We start from the raw sequence: 26,766 nt of genomic DNA, 5'->3' as shown, positions 1-26,766 counted from the left end.
CCTCTATATGACCTGCATAAGTAAACAAGACCATGATCGAGAATATTGACTATTTCTACATAGTTATTCTGAATGCCACGTCATTGGGTCCAATTTCTCGTGAAATCAAAAGATTTACAGCACGCAGGTTCACCAGATACTCCAGCGGGGCCTCCTGCTGCAGTAAAAGCAGAGGTTTTCTGAAGGGAAACATTGCCTTTTTTAAGTACAAGGAAAAATCAACACAAAATGAAAGTTCCTCTGAGTAAAAGTTTTTCTTTGGACTTGAGTATTTACATTTTATGCTACTTCTGCTCTGCAACTTTTGAGAGGGAACATATTGTATGTCTTAATCCACTGCAATTATTTAACAACTATATTTACTAAATATTTATAAAATTAAGATTTTACATTAAAAACACGTTACATGTTCTCATTAAAACAGTAATAAAAAAAAAGAATACGACATTGGCTTGCTTTTGGAGTGTGACCCCCCTTATAAAAAAAAGCTGTCACTTTCATCACATTTGTTAGCAGGTCCACCAGATTTCCCCACACATTACACACACATTTCCCCTCTAAACTTCTCAGAAGGTTTAATTTTACACCAAAAGGCTGTATTAACTTGAAATTAGCGATTGAGATCATAAACGTATGTTCACAATGCTTACTGAGGTAATAAAGAGGTAATAAAGTCGAGTGAGAAGAAGGGTCATTTTCTCATAGACTTCCATACAATCTGACTTCTTTTTTAAACCAAGGGAGTCGCCCCCTGCTGGTCAGTAGAGAGAATGCAAGTATGTCATAAGACACACATTGGCTTCGCAGCAGGCCTGGCTGGCCATGATACATGGCGGACTCTGTGAAGAGTAACCACTCCCTATGTAGAAATGAGGGCTCAATGTACGCTACCGAAAACACAGCAATTCTTAGTTTCACGTGATTATACACTAATGAAAATATATAGTTACTAATTATATATACCATTGTTGCTCATAGATTCTTATGACTGGTGTATGATTTGATCATTGTGGTGGTAAATGGTAGTGTTAGAGAATCCCACCACACAGATGTCCACACACAGACACTTTGTATCTCTGTCTTTCATCTGCTCTAGGTAATTTTCTAAAGAATGCAATAATAAAAAAAATCAATACGAGCTACAATCTTGTTGTCAAAAGTCTTTTGGATGTCTGTCGAGCACTTAAAATACTGTACATAAGTGCATTGATCATTACAGCTTTGTACCATGGATTCTCTACTCAGCTAATGGTCTTGCTTGCCCACAAGGATCAAATTGATTACTAGAGGAAACCACTTTAAACACTGCAGTACAATAGTAAAACAGCCACCTGCTCAAGCTTTCTAACTCAATCTGCCTCAGAGTGGAGCAGCAAAACAACATCATGTTGTTAAAGTATAGCTGTGGACGCCGCAAGACTTCCAGCTTTATATATGACGCTAACTAACAGTTCTGAGTTTGTTTGTTAATTGCTTGCAATATCTGATGGAGCTGTCTTGAAATAAAAAGGAGTGACGTTTTTGCATGAATACTGGCTCCCAGTGTAATGGGATCAGATGGATGAATAGCGTGGCAAAAAATGGAATATGAGCTGAATAAACGGCACAAATGTATGCAGGTTTGTGGTGATAAGCATGCAAACAAGCCAAGGGAGGGTGTGTGAGTGCTTGTGTGGAGGATGCCAAGAGATAGAGAGAAAGAGCTCCTTTTAACCAATTTAATTTTTTTATTCATATGTCGCTTAAATGAGATCTGAATCCTTGGGGGGTTCTTGTAAGGAAAATAGGAGGTTATCCCCCTTTTTTTGTTTGTATTATTTAATGAAAAGCTCTTATTGATTGTCTTTTCAACTGTGTAAAGCATAGTAACATACAATAGTTACTTGTATTTTACTTGAGTGTTCGCAATGTATGTCTTGGACACTCGGGTGAAGAGAGGAGCAGAGCTGTCAACTGATCACCACCTGGTGGTGAGTTGGATCAGATGGCGGGGGACTCGGCTAGAGAGACCTGGCAAGCCCAAACGTGTAGTGAGGGTGAACTGGGAACGTCTGGCAGAGGATCCTGTCCGGGAGGTCTTCAACTCCCACCTCCGGAAGAACTTCTCACAAATCCCGAGGGAGGCTGGGGACATGGAATCCGAGTGGACCTTGTTCAAAGCCTCTATTGTGGACGCGGCTGCTCGGGGCTGTGGCCGGAAGGTCATCGGTGCCTGTCGTGGCGGCAACCCTAGAACCCGGTGGTGGACACCGGGGGTGAGGGTAGCCGTCAAACTGAAGAAGGAGGCCTTTCGGGCCTGGCTGGCCCAGGGGTCTCCTGAAGCAGCTGACGGGTACCGGCGGGCCAAAAGGGCTGCAGCGACGATGGTCGCGGAGGCTAAAACTCGGGCATGGGAGGAGTTCGGGGAGGCCATGGAGAAGGACTTTCGGTTGGCCTCAAGGAAGTTCTGGCAAACCATCCGACGGCTCAGGAAGGGAAAGCAGGGTCTACCCCAGGCTGTTCTCAGCAGGGGGGGGGAACTGCTGACCCGGACTGGGGACATCGTCGGGCGGTGGAAAGAGCACTTTGAGGAACTCCTAAACCCGGCCAACATGTCCCCCGGAGAGGGGGCAGCGCCGGAAGACTTTGGGGTGGATTCACCCATATCCCTGGCAGAGGTCGCTAAGGTAGTCAAAAAGCTCCTTGGCGGCAAGGCGCCAGGGGTGGATGAGATCCGCCCTGAGATGCTGAAAGCGCTGGACATTGTTGGGCTGTCTTGGTTGACACGCCTTTTCAGTGTCGCATGGGGGTCGGGAACAGTGCCCATGGACTGGCAGACCGGGGTGGTGGTTCCCATCTTCAAGAAGGGGGACCGGAGAGTGTGCTCGAACTATCGTGGTATCACACTGCTCAGCCTCCCGGGAAAAGCTTATGCCAGGGTGCTGGAGAGGAGGCTCCGACCGCTTGTCGAACCTCAGATTCAGGACGAACAGTGCGGATTCCGTCCCGGTCGTGGAACAGTGGACCAGCTCTTTACCCTCGCAAGATTACTGGAGGGGTCCTGGGAGTTTGCCCAACCAGTTTACCTGGAGAAGGCTTTCGACCGGGTCCCTCGGGGGTTTTTGTGGGGGGTGCTGCGGGAGTATGGGGTGCCGGACCCGTTGGCACGGGCCATCCGGTCTCTGTATGCCTGCAGTAGGAGCTGTGTTCGTCTCCTCGGTAGTAAGTCAGACACGTTCCCGGTGGGTGTTGGCCTCCGCCAGGGCTGCCCTTTATCACCGGTCCTGTTCGTGACCTTCATGGACAGGATATCTAGGCGCAGCCAGGGGGCGGAGAGGATCCGGTTCGGGAGTCTCGGGATCGCCTCTCTGCTGTTTGCGGATGATGTGGTCCTGTTTGCCTCCTCGGACCGTGACCTCCAGCATTCACTGGGGCGTTTTGCAGCCGAGTGCGAAGCGGCAGGGATGAGAGTTAGCACCTCCAAATCTGAGGCCATGGTGCTCTGCCGGAAACCGGCGGATTGCTCCCTCCAGGTGGGGGCAAACTGCCTACCCCAAGCGAAGGAGTTCAAGTATCTCGGGGTCTTGTTCACGAGTGAGGGTAAGGTGGAGCGGGAGATCGATAGGCGGATCGGTGCGGCTGCAGCAGTAAAACAGGCGCTGTACCGGTCCGTCTTAGTGAAGAGGGAGCTGAGCCGGAAGGCAAAGCTCTCCATTTACTGGTCGGTCTACGTTCCAACCCTCACCTATGGTCACGAACTCTGGGTCGTGACCGAAAGAACGAGATCTCGGATACAAGCGGCCGAAATGAGCTTCCTCCGTAGGGTGGCCGGGCTCAGCCTTAGAGATAGGGTAAGGAGCTCGGACATCAGGGGGGAGCTTGGAGTCGAGTCGCTGCTCCTTCGTGTCGAAAGGAGTCAGCTGAGGTGGTTCGGGCATCTAGTTAGGATGCCTCCTGGACGCCTCCCATTAGAGGTTTTCCGGGCACGTCCAACTGGTAGGAGGCCCCGGGGAAGACCGAAGACACGCTGGAGGGATTATATCTCCCGGCTGGCCTTGGAACGCCTCGGGATCCCCCAGAATGAGCTGGAAAGTGCTGCGGGTGAGAGGGAAGCCTGGGTCAGCCTGCTGAACCTGCTGCCACCGCGACCCGACCCCGGATAAGCGGGTGATAATGGATGGATGGATGGATGGATGTTCGCAATGTGTGCTAGACTTATACTTCACTATAATTCAGAGGGAAATGTTGCACTTTTTACTACCTGATTTTACTGATGTTACTGCCAAAAGAGATTTTACATACAAAACATATGAGCTTATAATAAAGTGTTACATGAATAGGCTAAGTAGTTTGTAACATATTTAAAATTAGCTTCACCTTGGAAAGCTACAATCAGAAAATGCTGTTTACGCGCTAATGCAGCAGTAATAATATTCCAATAAGTAAATCTGGATTATGAAAACATTTACTTTTGATAGTTTAAGTGCAGTTTGGTGATAATATTTAGATGATGTTTGCAATGCAATGGATCACTGCTTAACTGAGTTAATACGGCCAAAGTAAGAGACACAGTGAGACGCAGAGTTTCCCTCGCACTTCAAATGTCTACATTTTTCTAAAGCTTGCACCGGAAAGATGTACGGCCTCGGGTTGCCTGCAGGCTGTTATCATTCAGCTCCAGCTCCCGACGCAAGTTTCCAGGTCAGGGAGGAGCACAAACTCAGAATGCTGGGATATTCTTTATCAGGACAAGGAATCGCTCAGATCCCCTATCCATATTTCATGAACATGTGAACTCTAATTATGTTGCCGCTCTGCACACTCGGACTGATTCCACTTAGCAGCTCACCGCCACCACATCTGTATCACTTCACAGTGTCTGTGCCTGTTGGAAGAGATGTGAAAGGAAGTTTCTGAGGTGTTATCCCTTGGCTTGAGTCTTGAAATATACAAGCCACGTTCACACAGTTAATCAAAAGCGAAAAGCCATTAGAAGAGCTGAAGAATATATTCCACTTTACAATAGCTCTGCAGATTGCAAGGGCAGTCGTGGCAGAGCAGGATTGGTGACACACTGCCCCCTGCTGACACACAGGAGGAACATCCATCTGCCGGTGTGGCGTCAGTACAGTCTCAACCATTGTTTTTAAAAGAGCTAAATGGCAGCATTTATAGGCCCCTCTTAAAATAGTTACCAGGTCAGCTTCCTCTTAACTGGGCAAATAAAGTCTAATTAACATAAAAACTGCTCCTGCATATATCCCGGTTACTCTTTCTTCATGGCGCTGCTGGGTTATATTTCACACCACAACCTCCAGAATGCCTTTTTCATCGCAATATGAAATTACATTAATAAGATCTATTTTGCTGGGGAAATGTAATGTGATCTATTGCGGCAGACAATATAGTGACTTTACCTCAATACTTAGAGTCACATATTAATTGTTGAGCTACTCACTGAAGTTGTGTGCGACCTTCTGGTTGAGCATAATATGCTGGGTATTGCTCGGCTCAGCCGCACCACACGTCCCCAGATCTTTAACGGCAAATTGCTCATATAAGCGCAGTGTGTCGATTTCAATCCTCCTGGTGCGTTCCTGTTTCCAAAACGATTTTGCAATCTGCCAAGAAACAAATTAATTCAGGACTGAGACAGCTCCATTATAAGAGGAAATCAATGTGAACAATACAAAAGAGCAACACTGGGGAAGCAATAACTTGACAGACAAAACAAAGAATAATTTGACGACAATGATGCAATATGAGGAATAATGAAGTGAAACCAAGTTGAAACTGACCTTTTAGTGTTTGCCACGATAATAAAAAATTGCATTTAAATATGAACAAGTTCCACTAATGAGACATTTTGTACGCTTTATACGTAAATGTAAAAAATATTTAGTTCTGATGAATGAAGTTTTAACTGACGGTTACCTTCTCTTTGCCGACTGGGTCCCAGTGGAAAGCCTTGGTACGTGGTTTTCTTAAATTCATTGCAGATTGGAAGGGTAAAGGTGGTGGGGCGGGAATCCTCAGAGGGGGATGCCCTATTTCAACTGACGTGCCTGACTCATGGTAAAGAGACACTGGGCCTGTGGAAGAGGGGGTGACGATACTGTTGGAGGGTGAGGATTGAGGGGAAGTGGACGTTGATGAGGCAAAGACTTCAGGGGAAGTTGGGGATGGGATGGGAGGCAAATCATCAGGCCGGATGACATCAGTGTTCTTAGTGCTGCAAGGTTTAGGAACAGGCGTTGCATGATCTGCAGGATAAGTCATGTTGCTACCACCCAATTCTCCCCTCGACTCAAGCTCTGCGTCGGTGTCCTCTGCGTATTCAGCTATGCTGAGCTGTCCTAGAACCTTTCTTTCCGCAAACGCACATTCGTCCTTGGACTTCGTCTTCCAGTCTGAGCACAGTTGGTGGATGGCCTGAACCCAAGCATCCCGCTCCATCTGGACAGATCCAGGATCAGATGTTTGATCTGGTAAAGGGACCCGGAACCTGCAACAAATCAATAAAAGTTAACTCGACTTCCCGCATTAGCTGAGATAAACTGGTACCTAACGCTCGAGGCCTAGATTTCCTCACTCAAGAAAGTTGCATCATAATTGATGGAATATAAAGTAGAAGGGCTCCCAGACAGCGCTAACCTCCACCAATGGCATGCGCTATATCTCTCGTAATGTCAACCAAAGGGAACGATTTCTGTATCCACAGCGGGATTCAGAGCCACTTCAGGATTCAATAGTTATTTATTTGCCCATGCAACACCTTTCCACAAAGTTACATGAAAATCGGGCCAAGGGTTTTCTCCAAATCCTGCTCACAAACAACTGAAAACATAACTTCCTCAGCAGAATGCATCGCAGAATAGACTGCTGACTGAAATTACACACATTACACACTTTTAAGAGGCTCTGAGTGAATTTGAAAAGAAACAGCTGATTTGAATAGCTGTTGGCTGTTTGTTTCCACATCGTAATAATCCTCACTCACTGGTACTCATTTTTGTGGGTGATCAGTGTGAACGCGTCGGAGCTGTTCGGTTTCTGTACACTGGTGTCGCCGCCTGACAGATGAATCACGATGGACGAGGGCACCGAGGATGTCACCTCAGCATCAGCGGGGCCTCTCCGCCTAGAGGGGACCAGTGTTAGCTGATCTGGGTGGAGCTGGACCTCATATCTGGAAACAAATGGAGACGGTAATGTAAGCCACAACAACTGTATTCCTTATACTTTATACTGATATTTTCATATATTGCTTTTTCAGTAAGTATACTTGAAATCCATGTATTTTACTGTTCTGTGCTATAATCCACCAATACTGAATTTCTGAGGCCGATACTGATAGAAACAAAGGATCAAAATATCCAATAACTTGTGGAGTAGCAAAGTAATGGTTACACTGTTTCTAATTATACATTGTCTGGCATTTCTGTAATTATTACTTAGTTAATTATTATGGATGTATTGTGTATTCTGTGCATTTCTGTAATTATTACTTGAGTCACAAGCTTCACTCAGTGTACAAACTGGAAACAGGCAGAACCAGCAAGCTTGTTGAGTGAAGCTTGTGACTCAAGCTTTATAGTGTAAAGAGATGAGTGATATAAATACTTAATATAATATAATAATATAAATCTGCTCAATTTTAAGAAATAAATAAATAAACATATTTCAAAGTATATTAAACTATATAAATAATATTATACCAGACAAAGTATTACTCAAATTAGAGTGTCTTACATATCTCAGAACACATCTTTTATTTGTATCACTTTTATAGTGTGAGGACAAAAGAAAATTCACAGTCCTGATTAAATATATTTACTGAATTTGTGTGTGGCTACAAATAATTTATCATCGCTAATTTGTTTTCCAACAGCAGCTTTACAGTAATAAGGACACATGCGTACTTCACCCATCTGAAAGACGCCAGGCCGCCCCGGTGCAGTAACAAGACGCCTTCCTGAAGCCTCTGTGATGCTTGAGGCTGCTGACGTGATTCTGCATTGTCACTGTATATGTTCCCATAAATGATCTGATTCACGAGCTTCATCATCTGAGAATCAGGGGGGAAAAGTCCCAATGTAAACACCGATAACAAAACAGAAAAGAACAACAGGACTTTCCTCCTCATAGCACAATTAAGGGCGGGGCAATATATCAATGTTATATCGATATTGTGAGACAAGATATGTGGATATCATAATATGGCATAAGTGTTAAGGATGCATTACTGTAAAAGTTATTTTTTTATTTTCTGAAGGCTCTTCTGGCTGTGCTATTATTTGCCTTTTCCCTACTTAGTCATTATATCAACATCAGTATTGATCAAAACTCTCATTTTGTCAGTATTTTGTAAAAGCACCAATGGTCAATCCTACAATAACTTTGCAATAGCGATATCGAGGCATTTGGTAAACAATATTGTGATCGTTGATTTTCTCCATATCCCCCAGCTGCACATTATGTTATGGTGAAAGACATAAGTTTAAGTTTACACACTAAGTATGAATTCACCTTGTTTTTGTCCTCCAGTGAAGTGGCCTCCAATTCATAATCATGATGTCCTTTAAAAAAGATGTTGAACTTCGAACCCACTCCATCATCACAACTTTTGACAGTGTGGAAGGGAAGTTGTCGTTTGATGATGCCTTTCTCAATACTGCACAGCATTTTGGTCTTGAAATCAATCTGTGTTGGTCACAAAGAAAGGATTTTAGTTTGTGTCTTAGTAACGCAGTAAAAATGATCATATGTGGTCTTCTGAGTTGTGTAGCTATGCTAGCATGCTGGTCCACCCAGAAATATCTCAAAAGCTATTGGATGGATTGCCATGAACGTTTTTACAGACATTTGTGGACCCCAGTGGATGAATCCTACTGGCTTTGTCCTCTGACTTGTCCTCTTCCAATTGGGTTCACATGTTCATGCCCCCCTCATGATGAATTGTAATCACTTTGATGATCAATTAGTTTTTTACAGTGCACCGTGTTAGGTACATTTTAATTAGACCATTTACCAGCAAAACAAGGGACATTCCAGTTGTACTTTAGTACGATTTAGTGGAAATTAGCAAATGTTAGCATGTCAATACCCTAAAGTTACTAAAGTGGTACACATTATACCTGCTATGCATCTTGTTAGCATTGGGTCTGAGAGCATTTTAGCCTGCGTAACCTCAAAGCTGTACAAGTAGCTTCACAGACCTGCTAACATGGCTTTATGATCATAATCATGATTGGTGGTTGTTGTTGTTCTTGTTGTTGTTGTTGTTGTTTTAACTCACCTGAAGAACCCTCTTCTGCCATCTGTAGTGGCTGTGTTTGTGAACACTGAAGTTGTACTGTTTGGGTTGTGGTTCCTGCAACAGCAGCCACAAAACACAAATGTCAGACATGAATACCGAATGGAAATACTAAAGAAAAAGCATCATAAGGACACTATCCTTTGTCCTGTATCTGTTTCCTGCTCAGGCATAAACAAAACAGCTGCTACATTCCTTCAAAAGAAACAAAATACACCTGGCTTAATCAAACTTGCCACAGACCGGTTTATTTTGAAACCAATCCAGCAGGCTGAGCAGGTCATGAACAACAATATTTACAAGACAAGTTTCCTCCAGACTTCCCCAGTAGGTCATTCACAAAGCAATATATGTTGTAAATTATATCTTTGAACGTGTTACGCGTCAATGTAGCAGAGAGACAGATGAGACGACTGGTGCCACTCTCGTGTGAATCTGTTGTGTAGATGGGGAAGGTCGTAAACACGACATCACTATTTTAAACTTGACTGATTTGGTTCATTTTCTCTGCTTTCATATTGTTTTGAGCAACTGTTTCCAGGGAAATAGTAGAAAACTACGCCATACTCAAAATCAGGTCGACCCGAGAACTTCCTGATCACAACCCTCCAACTAATGAGCAACTTGGTTTAAAATGCTCATACCTCCTCAGCCACTGTTTTCGGCAGCTGCTTCCCGTCCCGTTCCATCCTGGCCTGGTTCAGAGCATCCTCGATGGACAATTCTCCACTCTTCACCTTCTTCATGATGCTCAGCTGCATCTCATTGCTCAACTAAAAGCACAACAAGGTACATTTTCTTTCTCTTTAAGAAATCATCATACTAAGCATACTGTATGTGAACAATTCTGGTTAGTATTTCCCAAATGATGCGTGGTGGCATGACAAAAGCAAGCACTTTAAAGTGTGGTCAACAAACAAATCCTAGTCATGCAGTATTTTGCTTCAGAAATATTTCCCTAAATCTTCTATTAATTATGTGTGGAGGTTGATAAGAGAGACCAGATGTTTCAGGCTCTGAGGAAAGAGGAACCAGTACGGCAACATAGTTCCTTAAATGAGTCATTGTCTATCACAGTTCTGAGTAAAAAGGTGGTTATTTTTGGGAACTTCAAACAGTAGGGAAGTCAGGTTGAATTGAGGAAGTAAGACATGTTTGAGAGAATCCCTTAAACCAAAACTTTATTTCCTCTTGCTGCACAGCCGACTTGCAGAAGCGATGATTGTAAACGTTCTTAGTAAAGTAGGACTTGATACTTGCTGCTAAAAGGACTTAATGCTTGCTTCCTTGTATATTAATATATATACATCCCAAGTATAAGAACTGAAATCTTACCTGTGGCATTTCCTCGTTGTATCGTTCCAATCTGGATGGATTGTCCTTCTTCTTTGATCCTAAATTTGGCATCATAACTGTTTAGTTTTCACAGGAAAATCCAGCCTCTCAGTCCATCAAACCCGGCCCTTTTTTAAGGTAAAGATGTAAAAGATACTTTATTTTTATTTTTGTCATGCAAGACCTAAAATAGAAATCTTCTTCTCTCACCGGTGGAAAACAGTGCTGTGATTTGTGTCAATATGGCTACGGCCACCCTCTTTCCGCTCAAGGTTCACTCCTTCGAGGTAGTAAGGCAGGTAGAGGCAGTCTGGTCACACCCACTGCAGAGCAAACATTTCATTCTGTTTACATGTCTCCACTTGCAGGACAATGTGTTTTATCTGCTGCTCAACCTGTTTGAGCCGGGAGAGAGATCTGAGAAACCTGCAGACATTTCCTTTACCGCAAAACAATGTTCTATTTATTTATTTATAAATTGGCATCCATATTTATCCCAGTCATTTGCGCAGTTATATATCAACTTATTTAAATGATAAGAGAAAAATATCATCACATTTAACACAGACGTTTTAAAGGATTTCACCCCAAAAATGTTGGGTTCACTAACAACAATGAACAATTAACTTTTAATGATATGTCAACTGACTGAAATTCGATTTTTGCCTGATATCTAATTCTGAAAATTGGACTGATAAGTTATTTTGCTGTGTAAGAACTGGATCACTGGGAATACATTAGATGTAATATGTCTGTTCTTTGTTCAAGAAAAATGGAAAGTGTCTCGTAGAATGTGATGAAAAATGAAATGTTTCTCCTTCACCCATCATGCCTTCTTCCCCAGTCCTGGCCTATAAAGTTTAGTGCTAATAAAGCCACACAAAAAAGTGCATGTAGGCACACAAATGAAAAAGAAGAAGAAAAACACTAATTACACACTGATTCAAAATAACTTCCCTCATGAAGAATGACAAGAGATCCCACAACCAGGAATAGCATGAAGATAAAGTAAGTGATTTATACTGGAGCCAATATTTTACTAAACTTAAGGTCTGATATGAGGGAAATGTAAAAAATTCAGGTGTCATTCATTAGTCCACTTAAATGGCATAATTTCCAATGTGTGCACGGGAAAAGAGCACTTTTCTTAGGAATCCATTGGAATTTCCAGCAAGTAAAATGTGCCTCTTGTACCGGTGCCGTAATTGCACGAACACACACGCAACAAAATCTGAACGGCAGCTGGCTGGATTCGGTTCTAGCTAACAAAATAGACACATGGCTCACTTGCTTGCGTTTTAGACACTGTAAATGGCCAGTGAGCATGTCTAAACACAACAGCAGCGCCTCCACCAACAGTTACGCGCTGAGCATGTGGGAAACCCCCCCTGGTGAGAACTTCTTGGGGAATCCCTCGATCTGGTGTAGTTTCAGGCTGTGACTGAGAACAATGAAAACAATACACCTCTGTCACCTAGCATCAGTGCACCAATGTAAACTTTGATTTTATTTTGCATGTTAAAATGCATCATTTATGACTTAAATTCAAATCTACAGTGCACCATTTTTGACAGGCTGGACGGATATAGGATTATGGGATGGATTTGTCTTCATATTAGTTCATAGTATATATATGCAAGTATTTTACAAGGAATGTGTATTTCTACATGATTACCCTTGTTTTTTGTCGCACTGAAAATGTTAAACTATTATATATAAATACTTATTTATAGGAGTCCTACTTAGAATACAGGTTCACCGCTACAGGTGATTCTCACCCGCTCTCTCTCTCTGCATAATAGTTGTATTTTGATGTACTTTATATTTGTTTTTGCGGTCCTTGTGAATGCCATATTGTTAAATTCTGCAATTCAAAGTCAAACCTTGTGTCTTTCAAAATCATCAAGACTGTCAGAGTGAAGTCTCTTCAGGTGAGTTTTGAAATTTGATGTAGCTAAAAGAGTTCCAGATATTACTGCTTTCTTTTTGGTGCAGTTTACACTTCCCATCTGGTGTTTGAGAGACAATACTGAAGAACTTCCCATCCAAGATTACAGACACAGGCTTGGTTCCATCTGTGGTTCCTTCTGTGCTTGTTGATGATCTTTCTTGAACATCATTTTGCTGAGACATGTTGTCCACCTGGCCAACTGTAGAATGTATGACATAATAAAACTAAGAATATTTTCATAATATACCTTTTAAATCAAATAAATTGGATATTTAATGTTTTTGTTGTGTGTTTTTTTTAAACAAATGGACATCTACTGTCATTGCCTGGCTAACTGTGAACTATATGATCTGTCAGTAATTGATATAGCATTATGACATTCACATTGAGAAGATACAGCATAACTTGTAAAACAGTGCAAGATTAGATGGTCAGACATCTCTTGATAAAGTTATCATAAACATACAAGCTCCCTCGACTGATAAGTTAACTTGCTAAGCACTGGCTATGCACTAGCCTAGACAGCATGCTAGCGTCATTAGCATGTTAGCATCGATCCGTAGCTTGATATTATAACCATAACCATGTATATACAATAGGCTATGTAGCCAGACCCATACATACATTGTACATCAAGCAAGTTGACATATGTCACACTCAGACAATCTGTTGACCTTGAAGATCTGAAGACTGAACTCGTGACCTGTTTTTTGATTCGTGGAGAAAGTATGTTGAATATATTAAATACAAAATTCCTCCACTCTAAAGTATTTTGTTACAAATTTACATTCGATTTTGTATCGGCCCTATCAAATACAAATTACAAAATACTCAAAAGTAATTGAAATACGTATTTCAAATACAACTAATAGAAATACTGCTTATAAAAGTGTATCACCCTTTTTAAATGCAAGGTGGTATTAAATAATATAATAATATAATAATATGACTTACTACATGCTCTTTCTTTATTGTTGCAATCATCATTTATGTGTGACAATATCACAAGACAGAGAACATCAGGCGTCAATCTAAAAAATAGGGGTTATCATAAGACCTTGATCCATTCTCACTAGGCTGATACATTCAACCGAAACTATATTTCAATTTTAAAAAAAGATTAAATAAATAAATGGAAAAAAAGATAATAATAAAAGTAATAACTTAACAGGCAAGAAAAGAGTGTATAACTATATGATCATATTGTTTATAATTATAGACACTACATGTACTTTCTAAACTCATCCCTCGAGGGTTCAAACGATGGCCATTTACAGGAAACGGTCAAGTAAAAAACTGACACAGGAAACCCCCGCGCGCGCAGCTCCGCCCTCCGTGTCAGATAGAAGAGAGCTGATCTCAGAGCAGCGACAACAGGGTGCAGCTTCTGGAGGCAGAGCAACATGCCGCGGACACAGTTCACTAACATGCATCTGTTGCTGATTGTGATTATGTCGGGGATGTATTTTTCGGTGAGTAATCTAATCATTTCGTTGTTAGATCATATGATAAGTCGCACTTACACTTTATCGTCGGTCCGTGTGGTTGTTGGCTATATAACGTTGAGCTCATTTTTAAATCATCCTATTGCTATTATTACTCAGATGTACAGCTAAAAGTTATATTCTGGTTTGAAGGCCACACTCTTTGAGGCGGCTGGTCTGTTGAAAGTTACTTTCGCTTTCGTGTAGGAACTCTTTAAATATTGATTGAATGTTTGGGACTTTCCGTCACGCCTCGTACAGTCTGCTCGGAGAGGAAGTGCAACAATCATATATATATATATATATATATTACATGTTATTATATGTTATACTCTTACAGGAGATGGCCGCTGCTCAGCCGGCCTGTGACCCTCTCACTCAATATGAGCGGAAAGGCGAGTGCTGCAAAATGTGTGCTCCAGGTACGTCAACAGGACTTTGTTTGCGTAACTAAAACTGATCTAGGAACAGGTTCCTTTTTTTATTGCAGCCACACAGGCATACACTCACCGGGGGTTGAGTCCCATTCACTGAGTATAAACAACACTAATAACAAGATGTATAAAACATGAACAATTGGGAGCCATGTAGTCTAGGGAGAGCGGGGTAATGTGAGACATTTTTTACATTTGCTCCCCTCTAGGCGAGCTTAAATGATATATCAGTAAAATGTACACATTATCCATTAATTCAGGATGTTTCCTAGCAATGTAAATTATTAGAATGTCTTCAGGACAAAGGACAGTGAAAATATGATTGTTTTTAAAAAAGTGGTCTTGTGTCTCACTTTACCCCATCTTAGGGGTAAAGTGAACCAGCTGGGGGTAAACTCATCCACTTACTTTTTCCACTTTAAAACTACCATAAAAACACATGTTGTAACAGTTAGAATCCTGACAGCTAGATTCACAACCACACATTCCAAAACTAATATCGGACTAGTAACAGAATCATGGGGATTGGTCAAGTAAGCTAATTTTTTTTAACACTTGAAAGTAACTCCGAACAAAATCATATACAACATAATATAATTCAAAATGTTTTTATTAGCATTCAAATGACAGATAGAACCAGTTAGATTAGAACACAGTCATGGGACCATAATCAGAACCAGCTAGAACAGCCTGGGACTCAGAACACACCACAGTCACCAGTTCTCCTCTCTCAGCCGATGTGATAGAACCAACTTGCTTTTTTCCTTTCTCTGTCACAACCTGAATCAAATAGAAAGTTTAGAATCAATGGCATGTGTAATCAGTAGGCTACTATTGGTCTAAAGGTACATTGTATTTCGTTTCAGTCCATTCATTTTTTTCAAGTTCACAGGTTCACAACATTACTAATAGCATTAGTTTCAGCATTCTGCCAATAGCTAGCTGGTCATTATCACAAGCCACTCTGTATCAGTCTGGTGCTCTCCAGTGTATCATGTGTAGCTTACCTGCTGTGGCTTTTGTACTGTAAAGACACCTGTTTCATCCACATTGTAAATCATGTGTGGAGGGAATGTGTTCCTGTTAAAGAAGAGGGGGAAGGGAAAAACCTTATCAGAATCAAAACCAAATCTTACAGGTAAAGCCTCCATATACAATTTGCAACTAAAGAATGAATTATGTCACCTGTCCATCACTACAGCCAGATTTTCAAAGAACTCCCCCACTGTAGTTTTATTGAAGGCTGTAGCCCTTCCCAGGGATGTTGCCTCCGGAGTACGGACAGAGAGATGGCGACGTGCTAGGAAGCTGCCAAACCACTCTTGTCCTAAAGAGTAGAGAATTCATTATTATAAGATTTAGCTTTGTGGCAAGATCAGTTAACCTACAGAATCATGTGATCTTTTGCACACCCTAGCCTACCTGCACATTGTTTCTCTGTCCAATTGGCTGGGACAGGGATATTGTTTTTCTCTGCGTATTCAAATGCCAGTTCACGGCACTTAACTGGAGCAAGGCCATGGAACTGGTCAGCTAGTTGTTTCAAGTGTTTGGCAAGCTCCTCCTCCATCTCATCTGTGAATATTCTCTTTGCCTCAGCTACTGCACCCAGGCTACTGATTTTACTTCCCCTTTCTCTGTTTTCTTTATGAATCTTTGGAGGGTTGTCTTGTCAATATTTCTATCCCTTCCAGCTTTTCTTAAGGACTTCTTTCCTTGCATGACCTCAGCGGCTACACTCTCCATCTCTGCGAGGGGTGTTTGGCCCCAGGTTGTCTTCCTGGTGTAGTTTCTTGGCATGATGGCTTTTCTACAATGTTTATGACATTAAAAATAAAATATATGTAATGTAATATTACACTAAAATATGTTTAAGACTAAACTTAACTCGTGCTACAGCATTTGCACCCCACAGCATTTGTCTCACACAGCCACTATTTTAGAAAAAAACACATCTCTTAGCAATTCAGGCTAATCTTCAGCTAGCATCAATCACATGGTTTTATGTTGGAAGTTCATCAACATGTGTGATATAAGTGTTTCTACCTGAATCAATTTGCTTTGACACAACAGTTGATTTAGTTCACAGCAAGAACATTTACTTTTACATGCAAAAAACACATTTTTGTGAAAAAACATACTTACCACAGCACCAGCACCAACTTCTCCTTCATGGCAAGGGTGGAATGGGAGGGGCTTGAAAACATAATGGTCACATGACCACAAATGTGTTCCGTTTTCTAGATACAGGGGGTGTCTCACATTACCCGGTGTCCCACATTACCCCACTCTCCCTATATTAAGATGTAATGGATGCCAATAGCTACGTCAGATAAATAAACATGCTTTTAGATTTAGATTTAGCTGGTGGAAGGATTTATTTGTTAACATCTTTTTTTTAGTCAGAGCCGGCTAGCCTGTTTTCAGTTGTTATGCTAAGCTAAGCTAAGCTAACTTTCCCCTGGCGGTAACTTTGTAGTTAACAGACTTTTTTCTTTTCATGTCACTCTCAGCAAGAAAGCTCATTTCCCAACATTTCTAACGATTCCTTTTAGCCACATGTCCACATTTGTACTGCATACATACTATAATACTGCCCAGGTGTTTTACTATGAACCACACTATGTTTTTCAGGGACCAGCATGTCGTCCCTCAGTACTTGCCTGGATCCTCAGTGCACAGAATGTGGAGACAATGAGTATCGGGATAAATACACAACTGAACCCAAGTGTCAACTTCAACCGTACTGTGACCCACGTAAGGACTAAACCAAAGTGCTGCTGGATATAAACTGATAGAAGTTAGTTTTGACGTAGCACAACTGACAACTTGTGTCCATTCCACTTCCAGATAAAAACTTTGATGATGTTGGCCAGATGAGCAAGAGGAAACGAAGCGCCTGTGAGTGCAAAGTGGGATTCCACTGCTCGAGTGTGGAATGTATAACCTGTGTGCCACACGCACTCTGTGAGCTGGGACACGGAGCTCGCTCCAAAGGTATGACACGTCGCTTTGATTCACATTGAATATGACTTTGTTTTGTCAATGTGCTGAATCTGTCACGCTCTGCTTTCAGGCAACCATACGCATAACACAGTGTGTCAGAAATGCACAGGAGGCACATTTTCCGAAGACAAGTCATGGGACGGTGTCTGTGCGAAATGGAAAGAGTGAGTGCAGGAAATTAAGTTACACTTCCAAAAATGTCACACCTCGAGTCTCAGTTTAACATATTATTCTCGGCTTGTATATTTCGGCAAACAAACCTTCACGAGAGCAACACCTTTTGGTACTCGAGGCTGTTTCAGAGATAAACATAAACATGGAAATGATTTCTCCTCAGTTTTGTTCTTTTGTCTTGGATTGGGCTCCCTCACTTTACTAAGTCACGAAAGGAAAAAATTCAGAAAATGCGCTTATCAATACCACTCTCGTATATGTATCTAACAACTCCGCCATATTAATTAGTGGGCTTTAGAAGTGCTAGTTGGTGTATTTTTGTTACCCCCATTTCTTATGTTTATGTTTTATGCTAAGCTAACTAGCTGTCGCTGTATATTTGCTGGTCAGGTTGGAGAGTGGCATTCAAACTCTCTGTAGGAAAGTACATTTCCTATAATGTCCTACAAGTTGACACTTCAACTTTTTTTTTTTTTTAGGTCGTATTGGATCTTTTTCTTCAAGATATCATGTTTTTGTATTATCTTGTATTTTAATCGTGGTTGTGAAGACAGTAGTGCCCGGGGATGATTGCTTATTCTCCATTAAAGAAGGTGGATACCACTCTTATGGGGCTGTGATGAAATGTATCAGCATAAGAGGATTCATCTGTAAACAGGGGCCATGGTATTGAGACTTTAGCGCGTTTGTGGGGAGCTGCCAGCAACGTTCATAAGTTATTGTCACTCCTCACCAAGCGTGTCCGTGTGCTTCACTGGGAGTTGAAGCTTCAGGACAAAGTAATCACCTGAATCTGAAAGCAGGAATTCATCCTTTAACACTGTGAAATCCTTTTGCAGATGTTTGAAGGGACACCACGTTGAACAAAGTGGAACGGACGTATCTGACAACATCTGTGGTACGTTCTGTGTAGGCCTTTCGCTCTCCTGCCGTCTGCAGCTGTGTGGTTTGTGGTGTCTCGCTTAAAAACGAAACTGCGGAGGCGATGTGATGAAAGAGCTCATGAACCTATGTTGGTCTGTGGCTTTAAGTGTGTTTAACAGCTTTCACCGACACGTTGTTCACACAATATTCATGGCTAGACTCCACTGTGTTTGAATGGCTAAATAACCACATTTCTTTTTAAAGTTATTTATTTATTTTAATTAATTAAATACATTTAAAAGTAAGCATGGACTCCATGAAAATCCTCTTTTCTTCACTCTTTTTTATGTGTGCTTCGGTGTGAACATGTGCCAAATATTAAAGTGTTTCAGTGATTTGCTGAAAAAAACATTTCCTGTTTATCTAATTTGTATTCTACTCAAATGATGTAATTGACCTGTGTTATTGGAGAATATCAATAGTGAAAGTGACACTGCTGGAAGGATCAATATGTGGTTAATGGTTTTCTCTCTTCTTCGTGTGTTGCAGAGGAAACCTCCCGGTCACATACAGTTGTGATAGTTGTGTGTTCTGTGGTGCTGTTTCTCTTTGGGGTTATATGTGCTGGCTGGTGTTGTCTATGTAAAGGTTTGTTGTGCTTTAAATGTCCTCTTTTATGACATTTTCAATGAGTTCAAGTTTCAGTAATCCACTTACTGTACTCGTGTTCTCTCTTTGTTTTCTGTGTTAGGTAAACCAGGGGACGCAAATGGAAACTTGAAGGTAAATGTAATTTTTATCCTACAATGTTGACTGCAGTGAACTGACTGAATAATCAGTAAAACAATCCAAATGATTGAACTCTCAAAAAGACAATTTACTGTGAATGATTATGTTGAAAATAATTGATTCTAAAACAAAGTTACTTTACCTCTCCATTTTTTTTCTTTTTTGTATGCACACTATGCACAAAATTGATTCATACCTCTTTTATATCTGCTCGCTAATTGTGAAGCTGTGACCAGTGGGTGGTTAGCTTAGCTTCGCATGAAGACTAGAAACAGGGGGAAGAGCTAGCCTCACTAGTAAACTAGTTATGTGTCATTTATTTCAAACGAACAAAAACTGACGTTTGAAAACAATAAATTGTGTTTTGTGAACTAGGCAAAAACAGACGGAATAACCAGTCAAACTTAGTTTTACAGTCTTCCTGCTCAACTAAGCTAACTGAATCCTGTGAATCTTCTCATGTCACTATCTATCTACGATATTTGATTTGGTGTCTCCAGGATGTAACAGTGTTAACGGGGCTATTCTTAATCCCATAACCTGATAAAGAAAAAATGAATGTGGCAGTGGAGTAAGCTCCTAAATTCAGAGCATGTGAGCACACTGAGAAACTGTAACTTTACTTTTTTCTATGCCCGCAACCTAAAATGTAATATTCCATGTTTCTTATTTTTCTACTTTACTCTATTGTAGGTCTGTGTCGAATCATGCCTGGGAGACAAAAAGGAGCCACAGAGAGAAACCAATGTGCTGATAACAAACCCAACTGATGCTATTGAGGAAGAGTCACTTGTTCCTGACCTGCAGTGCTCTCATGAGGAGGCTGGTGTGAGGACACCGGAGGAAAACGAGGACGAGCTGAGCCAGGTGCTGTCAGAGGATTTTGTTCTCACTGAAAATGGAAACTTTGTGACTCAGGAGGATGGGAAGTCAATAGTCCTTTCCCGACAGGAATCTCAAACGCAGACGTTTACAGACTGAAAGCAGCTGCTGTCACTCCGATCGTTGCTGATAGCATGAAAATATGAATGTAACCTGTTGTGTTATTCTGCCCTATGTTTCTGTTGTACATAATTCCCCCCTTAAGATGTATATAGTGCCTTTTAAGTGTACCAATAAATGTAACTCATTCGATAATAATGTAGTTGTTGTGTAAGCAATTTAGGAGGTGCATACTACTGTGTGTGTGTGTATATGTGTGAATGTGTATATATAGTAATGCACTTTTTCTAAAATTACATTCTTGTGCAATGTACAAAGTTGTGTTATGGGGATAATTGTGCATGGAAATCGCACGTAATTTAAAAACATTTGAAGTTGGAATAAAAGGCCTGCCACTTAAACGTTGATCCATGGGAGTGTATATTTGTCTTGGTATTTGTCAATGAGTCTGTCATATGCGAGGGGTCTCCAACATCGAGTCAGTTCCCATCATGCCTTGGGGGATATTATGAGGAAGTATAATGTGGTTTTACATCTGTGTCGGAAATTGCTACAACTTGAGCTCAGTCGTTATTATGTAAGTTTGTTTCCACTTCGGAAGAATGGCTGGATTACTTTGATACTCACGAACACGTATTTAAACATCCTGGAGTTTTAATGAGCGCTCATGATATCTGAGCGGATTTGTGGACGTTTATTCGTGACGGAAATGGGACATAATGATATCCTTAGAAATAACGTATCGTTAAATATAAATATAATATATATACAGATAAATATATGTTTAATGTATAGGCCATGCGTGTCCCATTTTCAAAAGACCCGTCATGCACCGGTTGTTTTGGATTGAATGGAACAACCCGGGCTGCAGTTCCACTTGGTTTCCTCAGAGGGGCGCTAGAGGTTCACTGTAGACTGTTGAAACGTCAGCTCATCTAATCGTGTGTCTACAGTGCCCCACTGCTGAAATATGGAATTACAAGGAATAGAAACGTGCAATCGAGTACCATACCACTGTAAAAGTTCAATTTAGAAAGAGATAGTTTTATAAGTAGCTCTTAACATTTTGAAGTTTTGTGATATTCTATTATTCATCTGTTGTGAGAAAATAGGGTCAAATAAGAGCTAATCTGCCCTCTGTGTGTTCCTGTTTGTAGGGATTTGCATGGAGAGGCGAGGCCAGAAGACAAGGCAGCAACGCTCCCAGGGGCTTTCTCATTATCCCCGGATTAATGAAGGTCCAGCCCTTTGAATTTACACGGAAATCTCTGCAGCTGACAGTGAAGAATCCCTCTTCCAGACTCTAAACGTAACTCAAACTTGAACAGACATGTGAGCCATCTGCTACTGCCTAATCTAAAGAGACTTTTATATTGTAGCCTACCTGAGGACATCAACATTCAGTCAAACAGGCATTAAAGAAAATTCGGGCTGGATTTTCTTCAAAGCGTAATGGCAGGGATTACCCATCAACAATCTGACCAAAAGACTAATTTGGGTAGATTAAATAGATGTGGGTCTTGGGTTTGAAATGCAAAGTAAGGCCAATGCTCTCTTTGTACTCATCTCATTTACATGAATAAGCCAACTTCTCTTTTAGTCTTACATGAGAATTTAAATTGATGTTGAAGAAAATGCTAACTTCTGTGTTTAACCCTTATTAACACAAACTATGTTATAGGTTGGTGTTTTCACATTTTGTAGGTTTTCATATGAATTTAGCATTGCGGTAAAGTCAATACAGACCAGGAACAAAAAAATATTATTTACAAGCTGAACTTTATTTAAGCAAAAATATTTCTTCATGAATAGACAAAGGAAACATAATTTACACGTTGGCGATGGAAAAATACATCTACAATTTATTTACAACATGTTTTTAGTCTTTGGTCTCAAAACAGGTTTTCGTTTTACTGCAAACTTCAGGAATAATCGACCTGAGATTTGAAAGATTAAAGTGCATAGATGTGGAAAAGTGTCTCTTATGTGTGTCTACATACCCACTCAGACAATTTCATGAGTGGTGTAACATGACGGAACGAACAGTCCGTTTCTGGACGCCCACTCAGCCCACAGTTTACCGGCCGGGTGGTAAATATTGTCCAGGGGTTTCTTCACAGTCTCTGAGGTGGCGGTCTCGGCCAAAGACCAGATTTTGGGTTTCTGACTGGCAATGTTTTCTTTACTCTCCAAAGCAGAGAGCGTGTGATCAGCGTCACTCTTTTCAATTTTCTTTACAAGTGCCAGTTTGCTGTCTTCGTGCTCGCTGCTTGGCTGCTGCGGCATCTCCAACCGCGCCTCCACACACGCCGAGCTGTCCAACGCGCCGTCCTCGTGCTCATCGGTGTGTGCGGGGTCACTTTGAGGCTCTTCCTCATCCAGATGACCGTTCTGCATGGAACTGTCGGCGTCGTCGCTCTCTCCCTCCTGCTCGTCGTCCTCCTCGTCTGATTTCCCCTTACACGCCCAGCTGACCCTGTTCTCCTTCTTCAGGCGTCGCCTTGCGTTGGCGAACCAGGTGGAGACCTGCGTGAGGCTCATTTTAGTGATGATGGCGAGCATGATTTTCTCGCCCTTGGTCGGATACGGGTTCTTCAGGTGCTCGTTAAGCCAGGCCTTGAGTGCCCCGGTGCTCTCTCGGGTGGCCACTTTGGCGACCCTACCGGGATCCTCGGCTACTCCAGGGCGATACGGTGGATAGAAAGCCCCCCCTCGAGCCAGTAGCGCGTGATGGTAAGGAGAGGCGGCCTTCAAGTCGAACCCGTTGTTCTGGAAAACAGTGAGAAGGAACGTAAACGCAAGCAAAGGAATCTCGATTGTGCGCAATCACGCACGGATTTGGCGACCCTTGACCCAGAGGGCACACTTCAATGCGTGTTTGTAGACCGAAATGTAATAAAGGGGGAAACCTCATGAACTCATAGATTCCGGAAAAGTGTGTAGGCATCAGGCTAACATAACTTAAGTAGCACTCGGTGTGTGAGAGTCTCCCTGTTGCCTTTTCTCAAAATGAGTTGTGAAGCTTCTCCAAGATCATATTTCACACACGTTTACAACGAGGTTCTAATGATTCCACTTGAGCTTTTAACGTAAATACTGAATTACTTTGTGAATGATCGACTCACCATGTGTGTGATGTGCCTGTGGTGTGGATAGGGTATGAAGTTGTATCCCTGTAGTCCAGAGTACGTTATTGGAATTCCGGCTGCCATCGCTGCCAGATGCTGAGCCTGTTGCTGCTGCAAACCCGGTGGGCATCCCAGCACCGGGATCTGGTATCCAGTCGGCATGCTGATGTTCCGCTCCAAGAAAAAGCTGCCAATTCCAGTTTGCGATGCGGGCATCTTTCCTGCGTCCCAGCTATTCGGGTTTGTGTGGCAATCCAACCTCCTGGATCTATTTATATACACCCAGCTGCCAGCGTGTGTGTGTGTGTGTGTGTGTGTGTGTGTGTGTGTGTGTGTGTTTGTGTGTGGGGGGGGGGGGGGGGGGGGGGGGGGGCAGGGGGAGGTCCCACTGGTAGTGACTGACAGCTACGTTCAAAAGAACCACAGCTTTCACTGGCAACAAATCCCATCAAAGAAGCCCTCCGCTGTTCCTTTTAGCGTTTTCGTGGAGAGGCTAAATATGTGCTGCTTATCGCAACACAAGAGTTGTTTTGTAGAGAACCGAAGTTTCAATTCAAATGCAACATTTTTTCTTGGAGTGAATGAAGACTCAGAATTAACCATCAGCTAATATGCTTTGTCACAGAAATACAGTCTTTAGGTTTGTATCATTGATCACATTTGGTTAACAGCCCAAAATACAACTTTTCAAAAAAAACTCATAAACCGAAGACTACAAGTGAAACTATATTATATCGGCTCGTTTCTTGGCGACGCGATGTTGTCCATTTTTACGTTTTGAATCGTTTTCTATCGTGGTTTTATTTGACCTCTCTAGTTTTCCAGACTTAGACACTTCCACCAGTTTGATGTATGTTTAATGAGGAATTCAACACTTCGCATGTCTAGCACTAATTGCCGGAGAGCTTAGAAAATGAGCTGAATTCAGTTAACAACATCCTGCCAGTCTCTCCTGTCGCTCGTGACACTTCATCCCCTACAGATCTGTAGTTTTGTCAATTGAATTAACTCGGTCGATGGCATTTAATTACGCGAATAAACAATCAAAGTACATTTGACGCACGTGTAGAAGTGTCACTACGACAGATGTGTTACATTCTCAAAAAGAAACCTCTCGCAGTTATTTCATTAAATAATTGAATGAAGCCTTAGAAGCCTCGCAGCCATATCTTGTTATGTGTTCCCTTCTTGACTGAACCGTGACAAACATGTCGGATGGCATTGTTTTGAATGAAGCGCAACGTTTCAATGGGCCTAATTAAACGAGGTTAAGTAAAACAGGTGTTGACTAATGTATATGATAATTATGAGATAACAGATGCTAATGAATGTGTGTGTGTGGAGGGGGTTGTTGAAGATAAGAGGAGAAGATTACACTTCTTATTCCACTGTTGCCCCCCCCCCCCTCATGGCCTTCAAAAGAGCCACAGTTAAGCTCGGTGTTTGGGTTCAAGGGAGCTTCACCTCTTTTATCTTGCATAATTTGTATTATTATATTAACCCTATTAAGAGGGGTAGTGCTGGTGGCGATACTGAGAAAAATATAAAAGTGAAAAAAAGAGTGCAGCAACTGATACCTAAAGCCACTTTACATACATTTATTTGACAATCTTTTCGTTTTAAATTATTGACTTTTTTACTCCAAACCCAAAATATAGACATCCAATTGTATATTTGTAATGCTCATATGAGTTGTAACCTTCCATTCGGCCAATGAGTTTACCTACAGTTTTTATTAACTCTTTAACACTTTTCACTTAGCTTCTAAGTTGCTTTTTTTGCATTTGCCTTCAATGAAACTCCTTTAAAATCGGTCAATTTTTATGCTGATATGTGTGATATGTGTTATGAGACCGGCTTTCGCTTTCTTCATAATCATGTCTCGCTTTACTTTGTTATTTTGAAGAAATGCATTGGCCCCCTTTGTTAATAATAACACTTGCTTGTACGTGTAAGTTGCAGACTAATGAATTTAAAATTATTTTTTAATATTTAAGCCTCACAGGAGCCTATAAAGTGTGCACATACACATATTTAACAAATCTGAGCATGTGCACAAGTCAAACTTTATAAAAGTTACTCCAGCAGCTGGTATTCTTCTTTCATGAAAATGTAATATCTGAAACGGTTAAAAAGAATAACCTTGCAAATGCAATGGGGGGAACATTCAATAATGTAATGTAGTGTATTGATTTCCTTTTTTTACTCCTACTAAGAATTTACACTCAGTTGTCAGTTTATTAATTACAGCTCGCTGAAACTCACAAAAAAACTCTTCATGAAGGTTCTAATGTTGCAAACACATATTTTAGAGAGCTTTTGGTTGTGATGCAGTGTTGTGAAATACAATGACACAAGTGAATCTTTCGTAAAAATAGAAAGAAAGTTTGGCAAGTTACAACAATTTCTACAATTAAACATTATTTTTATTTTTTGCTAATATGAAGAAATTAATACTTATTTTTTTCATCTTACCTGTACATTTCTGTTTTGCTCCTAAAACAAAACCACTTAAACTTCTGAACTGATTGCACTGGAACACTACATTTAACAGGGTTGCCATGTATTGTAATATACATAAATATAATCGATTAGTGATTTAGAGATTATTAAACTTTTTTTAATTGAATAATCGATTAAGTCAAGTATTATCAAGTTCCAGCTTTTCAAATAGCAGGATTAGCTGTATACAATAATAATAATGAATAATAAACTGAACATCTTTGGGTTTTGGACATACAAAACAAGACATGTGAAGATGTAATTTGGGCATTTTTTTCAACAATTGTTTGACATTTGTTCCAAAAAAATAGTCTGCAGATTAATTAATAATGAAAATAATCATTTATATTGCTGACCTCATGTTTTGTTTCTCCCACCATAGCCCCCTAGTTATCAGAGGTACGTTGCATGATTAAGGCTAGCCGAGTGTATAATGATGAAACTACAACGTGGTAAAGGTGGAGGGAAAGAAGGAATTTATTTAGGTTGGACCTAAAGCAAATTTGAACAAGAGCCACAATGGTCCAGTGAGAGTGCAAAGAGAAGGAGGCCTCAGTAGTCTACATCTCACAACACAAACAGCTCAGGGCCGGGGGCCTTTGTCCCTCTTGGAGAACTTCTTTTCATTCTCTTCCTCTTTTGGCAGCTCCGCCACAATGCAGGTGTTGGTCTGGCTCTGACAGGTTGAATTTGCGCCGTTTGCCGTGAGGATGTCGGTCGTTTGCAGGAGAGAGAAGTGACCAAATGGAAGACGATTGTTCTCAGTACCCAAAGAGATACAGTACAAGATAGCAAAGAGGATAAAATTATCTTTATCTGTGATAAGAGATTCATTCCTCTGTATTGAAATAGTGCTATGAAG

General features: G+C 41.3%; 4 protein-coding genes across 7 annotated transcripts in view; 1 reads left to right on the top strand and 3 right to left on the bottom strand.

The window, feature by feature from the left end:
• The window catches only part of LOC117733102 (formin-like protein 12), a 31,282-nt gene extending 17,032 nt beyond the window's left edge, over positions 1–14,250 (bottom strand). Inside the window, exons 1-10 of one of the 2 annotated variants that reach the window (XM_034536482.1) lie at positions 14,105–14,250; positions 10,841–10,953; positions 10,631–10,689; positions 9,940–10,068; positions 9,278–9,352; positions 8,509–8,682; positions 7,902–8,047; positions 6,980–7,168; positions 5,914–6,484; positions 5,438–5,600 (exon numbers count right to left, since the gene is read on the bottom strand). In XM_034536482.1, coding sequence (XP_034392373.1) covers positions 5,438–5,600; positions 5,914–6,484; positions 6,980–7,168; positions 7,902–8,047; positions 8,509–8,682; positions 9,278–9,352; positions 9,940–10,068; positions 10,631–10,639 — 1,456 coding nt within the window. In that variant the 5' untranslated portion in view covers positions 10,640–10,689; positions 10,841–10,953; positions 14,105–14,250. Of the gene's footprint in view, positions 1–5,437; positions 5,601–5,913; positions 6,485–6,979; positions 7,169–7,901; positions 8,048–8,508; positions 8,683–9,277; positions 9,353–9,939; positions 10,069–10,630; positions 10,954–14,104 lie in introns of those variants that run through there. The other variant, XM_034536481.1, reaches the window with a different exon arrangement.
• cd40 (CD40 molecule, TNF receptor superfamily member 5) lies at positions 13,925–20,681 on the top strand. Of its 2 annotated transcripts, XM_034536539.1 has the most exons (9): positions 13,925–14,053; positions 14,406–14,487; positions 17,134–17,256; positions 17,350–17,496; positions 17,576–17,669; positions 18,519–18,577; positions 19,093–19,191; positions 19,295–19,326; positions 20,026–20,681. In XM_034536539.1, exons 1-9 carry the CDS (start codon positions 13,985–13,987, stop codon positions 20,311–20,313), a joined length of 993 nt encoding a protein of 330 aa, XP_034392430.1. In that variant the 5' UTR covers positions 13,925–13,984; the 3' UTR covers positions 20,314–20,681. The 2 variants fall into 2 exon arrangements, with proteins under 2 accessions (XP_034392430.1, XP_034392431.1); XM_034536540.1 differs by lacking the exon at positions 19,093–19,191.
• zgc:113274 (uncharacterized protein LOC552925 homolog) lies at positions 15,111–16,699 on the bottom strand. 2 transcript variants are annotated; one of them, XR_004609692.1, is made up of 4 exons: positions 16,645–16,699; positions 15,685–15,826; positions 15,507–15,579; positions 15,111–15,279 (listed from the first exon to the last, which is right to left on the bottom strand). XR_004609692.1 is itself a non-coding variant. In XM_034536560.1 (4 exons), exons 1-4 carry the CDS (start codon positions 16,067–16,069, stop codon positions 15,145–15,147), a joined length of 498 nt encoding a protein of 165 aa, XP_034392451.1. In that variant the 5' UTR covers positions 16,070–16,189; the 3' UTR covers positions 15,111–15,144. The 2 variants fall into 2 exon arrangements, 1 of the variants encoding a protein (XP_034392451.1); XM_034536560.1 differs by lacking the exon at positions 16,645–16,699 and adding an exon at positions 15,922–16,189.
• A 1,409-nt stretch (positions 20,682–22,090) lies between the features above and the next one.
• On the bottom strand, positions 22,091–23,626 carry irx7 (iroquois homeobox 7). Its single transcript, XM_034536541.1, has 2 exons — positions 23,400–23,626; positions 22,091–23,043 (listed from the first exon to the last, which is right to left on the bottom strand). Exons 1-2 carry the CDS (start codon positions 23,616–23,618, stop codon positions 22,279–22,281), a joined length of 984 nt encoding a protein of 327 aa, XP_034392432.1. The 5' UTR covers positions 23,619–23,626; the 3' UTR covers positions 22,091–22,278.
• Positions 23,627–26,766: the final 3,140 nt, after the last annotated feature.

This window comes from Cyclopterus lumpus, chromosome 7 (genome assembly GCF_009769545.1).
Source record: "Cyclopterus lumpus isolate fCycLum1 chromosome 7, fCycLum1.pri, whole genome shotgun sequence".
In the NCBI taxonomy this organism is placed as follows: Eukaryota; Metazoa; Chordata; class Actinopteri; order Perciformes; family Cyclopteridae; genus Cyclopterus; species Cyclopterus lumpus.
The sequence above is the reverse complement of the archived record's forward strand: the minus strand, read 5'-3'. Positions and strand labels throughout refer to the sequence as shown.